The following is a 9,152-nucleotide window of genomic DNA, read 5'->3' on the forward strand; positions in this document are numbered from 1 at the left end:
AACCTAGACTGCATATTTTAAGCCTTAAGGTTGGATGACTACATGTACAGCTCACTTGGTTTTGAAACCGTCTATTATTCAAGCTGCGTGACCTTCATTTTATATGGAAATAGAAAATAATTTAGCATTACAATCTTACAAGTGATATATATATATAAACATTTGGGTAAAAATTCATGACTGGTAGCGCAAGCTAAAAGCCTATGCAAGAAACTTATTTTTTTTTAAGAAACTTTGAGATTAATGGTCATGAGCAATAGATGGTTATTGTCTTAATGTTCTTTGTCTGGGAAATGTTGTAATATGGACACCTGAGCTTTACATTTATATAAAAAAATTAGACGAAAAAACTCATGTTTAGCAAAACAAGTTTTACAAACACAATACACCATTTGATTTAATTAGAGACAAACAGATACATGTATATAAAAGGCATTTAAAAACTAAACACAAAAATGGTTAAAAACAAAGTGTAGCATCTTTACCATTTCATCACTTCCTGAATTTTCAGGTAGTGTCTACAATATTCATCCAACGACAACTTTACAACCAATTGTGAGACTGCCCATCATACAAAGACATCATAAAACTTTATAAAAGGTGCTTCACTCAATGATGGTACATGACACAAAGGTTTCGTGAGGTTATCATGTTAAACAGTAAGACACCTTTGAGCTGGACAAAACATTAATGTAACGAACCATAAAAATGTAATTACTATAAACTAAAAATTGTTTATATATTTAAAATAATAAAAATCAGACCATGGAAGACAAACAAAGGAGGTATTGCTGAGGTTATTAACATCGGATTCCTTTTCTACAAAAAATCAATTTCGACAAAGGGAACCCTTTGGGAAGAGCCCCCTGGTTTATTTCAGAAGAGCTTGGGCAGCTGCCGTAACCTACTTAAATCCAGAAAATTTCCCACCGACCCCTGGGGCTCCACAACTTCTTGTGTCCTCTGGTTTTCAGACAGCGATGACCGGCGCGGAGGCAGAATATTCTTTACTTCATTCTCCTTCTCGAAGTTTGCATTCCCCCTCGCAAGAAGCTGCATTTTGGGACGCAAATCTCGAATCAACCGTTCTTGAGAGTGAAAATGAGACGTTGTAGGATCGTCAATTTGTTGAAGAGGCTTGTTTATAATGTTTTTGAGAACCACACTTTCTTCATGTTCTTGCTGAAAGCTCACGTTCTTTGAAGTCTCATGCTGTAAAGAACGTCCAATAGCAGAGTCCACCTGGACGGCGGCGTCTTGTTCGTCCTCGCTGCTGTCTCTTTCGATTAGTCCATACTTCTTCATATATTTACAGGTAGCTAGAGACATATTGCTAGGAGACAATATACTAAGTCCGACACTACTCTTTTCGGCAGCATGTTTTCTCAAGAGTATTGCGTTTGGATCCACTAGCGGGCCGCTGGACAGACCGCCTAAGGACAATCTAGATAGTTGTGTGTCGCTCAAGTACTTAAGTGCAATAGCATTGGCCTCGAGACTGAGGTCGGCACTTCCACTAGGACCCCAAATGCTGCTACCCACTGGTTCAGACAGAGCTAGTCTTGAAATCACTGCTTCAGGGTTTATGAAAGCAAGGGTGCTGAGGACAAGAATTATGACAGATGTAAGAAATAAGATTTAAATAATGAATGCTTTAATAAAATGACATGTTATTGTTGATACCTGGCACTTTCCACAGTTGACCGGATGGTCCTTTCTTGCGTTGAGTCTAGCTCCATATTCACCCCAAACTGTTGGAGTTGTCTAAGGGTGGCACTTAAGACTCGGTCTTGATTTTGAGGACTGGTTTTCTGCTTTACGGTCAGAGATTGTGGTGCAGAAGGGGTGGATGGTGAATTTCTTGACTGACATCCCACAGGAGACAAACTTTGTCTGTTATGGACAAGGTGTTGGTCCTGGTCCACCTTATTCTCTGCACCAGAGTCTTGGAGACGACTTCTAACCTGACCCTAAAAATGTGATCGTAAAAGAACGCACTTATTTATAATAATTGCAATGTTTAATAAAGCTCTATTATTCTTATTAAAGGAATAGTCATAATTTATTCACCCTTTTGTGTATGTAAAAGGGTGTATGTAAATAATGATTTTCATTTTGGGGGATGAACTATTACTTTAAATAAAACGAACTGAAGGCTTGTACCCAAAGGCATAAAAACGTTGCCATACCAGTAGCTCCTGATAAAATCTTGGGTCATCAATTTCTCTGCTTTCAGAAAGATCTTTCGACTGCGAATGATAATACATGCTAGCGCTTTCTCCCAGCACTGGACTCTGAAATGAATGGGCTCCAAAGCCAGATGATGTACTGCAAAAAAAAAAAAAATGTAATCCACAATATAACCATACAATGGTCCAAATTACAAAAACGAATCAATGAAAATAAAATAAAAAGGTCTTCTTACTCATGGAGTGGAGATGTTGGCTGTAGAGGAGAGTCCGACCTGGGCTCTTCTAAGTACTGACATGTGTTTTCAGTTCTGATTGTACCGTCATTTTGACCTCCAGACTTTGGCTCTGACTCCGTTTGCCATGGCAGACTTGAGACCACATGTGTGGAAGCATCCGGGGGCCCGTTCCAAAACAAACTGGCACCTAAATAGTCAATAATAGTTAAGACATCAGAAGGATAGACCACAGAAAATAAACTAGCGACTATCTATTTTTTATTTAGAGTACCTGTTCCTACAGCCACACTGACACTTTTGGGTGGTTCTGAAGATGTTGCAGTCTCATTAGACCCCTCCTGCTGCCAATCTTGCTCTGGAGGTGTCTTGCTCTGAGACTCAAGGAGTTTCTGAATCTGATTAAAATGCAACAATAAATCAGATAAAGGTAAGCTACAACAGATCATTTTGAACATTTGTGACCAATACAAACCTGCAGTTGCAGTAACTTCAGCTGGCGCTCTTGATCCTTAAGCATCTTGTAGGCATCAGCAGGGAGCATACCAACAGAATCACTCAGGGTGTCCGAACATGCTGGATGGTTAGATTGGACCTGGCAGCACTGGGCTTGATAGGAAGTGGCTATTTGCTCAGAACCTCTGGCTGCAGGAAGACAATGACCATTTGATTGAGAACAATGGAACGGAACATTTCCATGGCAAACAGGACTTCTTGTTGGGGACATATGACATGCCAAAGATGGCCGAGAAGGGGACAAGTAGCTTTCTCCATGTGGAACACTCTCAGTGCCACAATAAGGTCCACTACTATTGGTGCCCAAGTGCACATTTGTGGGACAAGCTGAAATCCCTTGCCAGGTGTTGTTTTGATTCATGGGCATGTGGCCTGGTGTCAATTGGTTGGTGCAACAGCTACATGGGTTGGAGGCTGGGGTACTGTGGAAGAGTCTGTGTTGAGAAGGATGATGGATGGGGGTCTTTCTAGAGCTGCTGTGACCTGAAGATGGAGGTCCCTGATAGTTGGCTGGTTGAGGTTTGTATGGGAGAATTTGCAAATGTGGCCTATGTTGATGAAATGAGTCATTGGGCGAAGAGCCGTTTTTTGGTGAGGAAGACGATGAGGATGAGACAGATGATGCTGAGGAACCATCCCTTGATTTTCTATTCACAGAGGGCAGAGATTTCCGACTCATGATGGTTTTTGGTGTTTGCTGTCCTGAATTGGACTGTAATTTGTGTTTTGGCTGCGAGAGGGAAGGAGTTAGTGGTCTTCGGATAGGGGGCGGACCAGTAATGCTATTTTGATCTGGAGGTCTCAGCTCTGATTGGACTTGCTGGGTGGGTTTTATGCTTCTTCTCTGACCACCCGATGAACTCGATCTACTATGGAGAGGAGTTGAGTCATGCACATGTACAGCACTCGTATCTGAAAAGCTGCCTTCTAATACCATAGAAAGCTCTGGTACTGAAGGATGTACTCTTTTTGTCTGAAAGAAAACATTTAGGATATTCGCAAATTGATCAATACAACTTAGATAATGCATTAATAAGAGATAAATAAATGGGTCAAAGCATTGCACAAAATATTGCTCACGAGCTTACAAACCTGTTGACTGACAGGGTGGGGGTTTGGAGATGGCCGAGGAGAGAGGTCTTCGTCTTCTACACCCGAGTCATGATCACTGATGATGGACAATTTATTCTGAGAGGCAGCAGAGGATGCAACAAGAGCCCCCCTGACATGCAAAGCAGAAATAATGTCTTGTATAGCTTCTTATATCAATAACATGAAATTCTGCTTATTTCAATCAAAGCCAAACACACACTAAACCTCTAATATTAATACAATTCGAAATGTGGAAAACCACAAATGATAAAGAAAAACAAATGAGCGATACCCTGGTAACACAGTCCGAGAAAGCACTTCCTCAAATAGCAGTGTTTCCTGATTCTGGTTCTCTGCACTAAGTTCAAACTGTAATGGTCGACCCTCCAAAGGCTCTACATTCTATAGATTGAGGGATAAAAATCATGGAGTTTAAATGCAGCTCCCCAGAAAAACGTTTACGTTGCAATGGTCTCATGCAAGGTCTCCAAAAGCAAAATCTTATGTAATCACATTTAATTGGAAAACACAATTATACCCAATTGTGCACTTAATCTGGTACATAGAGATCATTACAGAACAAGTTATATATGAGTGAACTAAAACAATGAGTTGAAGTTGGTAACAGGAAGTAATGAGGTTTTCCTCTAAAAAGCAACAGATGTAAACAACATGCAACGACAACCTTCTATTTTTATTAAAGTTGGATAGTCCCATCTTAAATTTCATTGACTGTTTGTAACCTGGTTTTCTTGGTGGACACACTGACCTTGTAGAGTGTGATTGACTCTGTGCTGGTCAGCAGCTGAAAAGTCATTTGCTGCTGTCCGGCGCATGGTTTACACTGGTAAAACTCTGGAGCCCGATGCGTTAGAGAATACAGAACCACCAGGAAAGCCCCTCTCTCTGACATCACTCTGAAAATATAAACAAACTGGTTCAGGTGCAGACATGCTTTCCACAGTTGAAAGATTTTAATCACACAAGGACGAAACTACTACTGCTATTCTACACCCGGACGTCTCCATATATTTCATGTATAGAAAGATTTTTTTTATGCATGGCAAAATGGTGATGAGACTTTACGATAACATAAAGTGGCCCTTGCATTTTCCAATATTTGCAATATTCAGTGAAACAACATTTGGAAGGACGGAATTTAATTGATCAGGTATAAATTAATCTTTTATTTTATAATTTTTTTTAAGGTACATACACAACAGAAAACACGCTTAAGAGACAGAAAGACCGAATAAAATGACGTGATCAGTTTGAAAATCTTTGTTCTTCAAAACAACAAAAAAAGATCGACTGTGAACCATAAAATCAGGACTGTAAACGGGATCAATTTTGTCATCAGTATTCTTGTAAATTAAGAATATTTTAAAGCTAAATGATGGACCCATAGGAGCAACGAACAGATGGGACACTTACTTGTCCTGGAGGGCGGAGCTGAACAGGTACCTCAGACACCACGCCCACACCAGGGGATTATGGATGTGCGCAACACCACTCAGCCATCTGCCAAAGAGAAGTACTGTTACACACCTATTCTGAACATATTGCAGGATTCTAAGCATGTAATTAATGGGGCTGGACTACAGCACTAGCCAACAGAATAAAGTTGTAAACAGTCACCTTTTCTAAACAATAAGCTACTTACATTCCTACTAGTGGAAGAGTATAAGCCTTCGGATCAGATTCAAGTATGAGGAGAAGTTTGCGGGTCTGATCCATGGTAAGAAATCTAAGATGTGATATTTTACACATTTTTAAACATGCAAAGCCGATTCAGAGCTCTCACAGACAAAACATGTATGGCCATGCAAGCAAATGGAAATTTTTCCTTACCCACGTTTCCTGCTGTTCTGAGCCACACCTGCCGAGCTGCTGAGGTTCCGGGCAAGAGCAGTCGGTATAACAGGCACTGCCCGGATGGGGACTGCATCCAGCGTGCACGCCACAGTGACCCCTGCCCAGGACAGGTCAAAGGTGAGCCTGTCCATGTTTTCGGAGCAGCTGAGACGGGCACGCAAGATATGGAGTTTGGATAACTCGAGCGTCTCCTTACTGCAGCAACAGTGTTGGAGCATCTAGGAGGAAATTAAAAGGCAAGTAATGCTTTCAGATTAATTCATAATGTACAAAATGACAGAAATAGGCACTTGACTGATCTTGATAGTCATGAGGTTTTTACAAAAAAAAACAAAGCAAATTATGAAACCAAGAAAACCACGACAGATGGGAACAACGCAATTCACTCTATAATCACATGTCTCCAAGGGAAAACGTCAGACTCAGGGCATCTGTTACTAGCAGGTAACAACGTGCTGTTAACTACAGTTACGCCTCAACCGTTGCCCTAGCAACAGGAGGCAAGAGCTCCATTAACAGCCGTTGGATCCTAAAGACGTGCTGCCCATTTTATTCAGATCAGCTACCTTAAAAGTGATGTTAAAGCCCTCTCCCGTGTGCACTGTCCTGCCAGTAGCATGCTGGGATTCAAACACACATGGCACGAGGGTGTCTCCTGGAAGGAGGGCGGTTGGTGCTTTCCCAGGGCATCCCGTCTGCTCTCTGCCTGGATCAAAACGATCCAGAGTAATCGTCACACCTTCCTCATCTAGGAAAATGAAATATTTGTAATTACAGGAAATATGGAGGGATAGTCCACCCATAAAAATGAACATTTTGTCATGATTTACTCACCCTAAAGTTGTTCAAAACCTGTATAAATGTATTTGTTCTGTTGAAGACAACTATAGATATTTAAAAGAATTTAAGCAACTGAGATTTCTGGAGTTGTAAAAATAATGGAAGTCCAAGGTGCCCTAGAACTATCTGTTTTCCTAAACTCTTAAAAATATCTCATTTTGTTTTCGATAGAACAAGGAAATATATGATATATCTTTTACTATGGTAGTCCATGGTGCCCCAGATACATCAGTTGCTAACATTCATCCAAATATTTGTCTATGTGTTTAACAGAACAAAGAAATGTATAACGGTTTAACTATTATTGGAACCACTTGAGGATGAGTAATTCATGACAGAAATTTCATTTTTGGGTGGACTATGCCTTTAAATATGAACATAGGGTGTCCAAGCCCAGACAGCATACTCACCGCTGTCTACCACCAAGGTCCCTAGCAGAAAACAGGAAAACGTTGGCTTGTTGCTTTGTCTGGCATGGCGGTGAGCTAATCGTAATGCTTTCTCAGCGAATAGCAGTCTCGGATTTCTGAAATACAGCAAATGTTATTCAAACAAACCATAGAAATAATACACTAATACCAAATGCATGATAACTTGATTTACCTGTAATAGGACAAATGCAAACTCACAACATCACCATTGGGAGTGGAATCCCAAAGAGAGACTTTCGATTTTGGGAATGTCAAAGGAGTGAGGACACTGTCCGAGGATCTACAAGCATCATGCAAAAACATGTGATCAATTGTTACTTATATAAATACAATTAAAGAGATATGACGTAAGAAATATCATGTAGATACCTGAGATTCTGCAGTGTTTCGGTTCGGACGCTATTCTCTAATATATGGGGTGGCAACCCTTTAAAATCCACTTGAACACGATTCATCCTGTTTTACAAAAAAATGTGGATTAAAATAATAAACACTTGTCCTGCGAATATAAACTAGACTATAATAACAACGTGCACATATTTTGCTTTCTTAACGTTATATGTTTGCTAACACGTTAGGCGGATTTAGCTTACATGCTAACGTGCCTTTTACTAATTATACAATACATACAAACAAACAAACACATAATACATCATAATAACACATGCAAAATGTTTATTGTCTTACCTCGAGGTTGTCTAAACTCCTTTAACATGCCTTCGTCGCGTTTAAAGCGAAATACTCCAACTTCAGCTGCGGATGCGTGAGTTTGCGTGCACCTATAGACGCAAAATGTGTTAAATCTGGCCGCGCAGCCTTTCGAGCGGTACTAAACGCGCCAAGACGCGTCTAACCAACCCGAGTTAACGATTAAACTCAATCGGCGTGCAGGTGAACGGAGAAATACCAGTTGTTGCCAATAAACAAGACATACGAGACGAACGCATTCAACAAATGCAACTACTCGAAAATAAATTGTGGCGCTGTTTCTAGGTTCCAATGGCGGGGCGAAGCAGAAGGGCGGCTCGGCCAATAGGAATCGTCCCCGAGACGCGCTCGGCCAATCAACACTCTTGTTGGATGAGCGTTTTTGAATGGTTCTTTAATGAATTTGACAGCCCGTGATACCATCTTAATATCGACATCGTTTATCGGGGTCATAAATGATATATAATAGCATTTTTTCCTTGTTTATTTTATTTTGCACACTATATATTTACTTTATCGTGTATCGTTTATTCTTAATATTTGACTAGGTTTTTTTAAAATGGAAACAGAATGGATAATATAAGAGTTAAAACTGTAAAAAAAAAACGTGTTTCGTTAAAATATTAGCCCGAAGCTTTGAAATGCAACTACTTGAAAATAAATTGTGGCGCTGTTTCTAGGTTCCAATGGCGGGGCGAAGCGGAAGGGCGGCGCGGCCAATAGGAATCGTCCCCGAGACGCGCTCGGCCAATCAACACTCTTGTTGGATGAGCGTTTTTGAATGGATCTCTAATGGATTTGACAGCCTGTGATACCATCTTAATATCGACATCGTTTATCGGGGTCATAAATTATATATAAAAGCATTTTTTCCTTGTTTATTTTATTTTGCACACTGCTTATTTACGTTATTGCGTGTCGTTTATTGTTAATATTTTACCAGTTATTTTTTTAAAGGAATCTGCTTAAACTTTTCGACTTTAAACAGAATGGACGAAATAAGAGTCAAAGCTAGAAAATAATCGTTAATTTCGTTAAAATATCATCCCGAACCTTTGAATGAATGAGACTCGTTAAGTCTCGGGGGATAGTTCGGCCACAAATAATTTATGCACCATGTAGTGAAACCCAAAAACTGTATTTCTTCAGGCTAACACAACAGAATATAGCCTGAGAAAATGTGACTTTTGTGTGGTCTCATACACAAAAAAGAAAGCCATACAGGTTTGAAATGACGTGATGGTGAGGGAATGATGAAAGCGTTT

At 40.1% G+C, this 9,152-nt stretch overlaps 1 protein-coding gene across 1 annotated transcript; it reads right to left on the minus strand.

Moving 5' to 3' along the window:
• Window positions 1–227: 227 nt before the first annotated feature.
• stil (STIL centriolar assembly protein) lies at window positions 228–8,166 on the minus strand. The gene is made up of 17 exons (XM_079472170.1): window positions 7,867–8,166; window positions 7,549–7,635; window positions 7,352–7,459; window positions 7,159–7,274; window positions 6,475–6,656; window positions 5,885–6,126; window positions 5,697–5,780; window positions 5,468–5,554; window positions 4,803–4,950; window positions 4,326–4,435; window positions 4,034–4,163; window positions 2,901–3,914; window positions 2,700–2,823; window positions 2,426–2,615; window positions 2,190–2,328; window positions 1,684–1,970; window positions 228–1,600 (listed from the first exon to the last, which is right to left on the minus strand). The coding sequence occupies exons 2-17, from the start codon at window positions 7,632–7,634 to the stop codon at window positions 877–879; spliced, it is 3,771 nt and encodes a 1,256-aa protein (XP_079328296.1). The 5' UTR covers window position 7,635; window positions 7,867–8,166; the 3' UTR covers window positions 228–876.
• Between the last annotated feature and the right edge of the window lie 986 nt (window positions 8,167–9,152).

This window comes from Barbatula barbatula, assembly GCF_947034865.1.
Source record: "Barbatula barbatula genome assembly, chromosome: 13".
Lineage (NCBI taxonomy): Eukaryota > Metazoa > Chordata > Actinopteri > Cypriniformes > Nemacheilidae > Barbatula > Barbatula barbatula.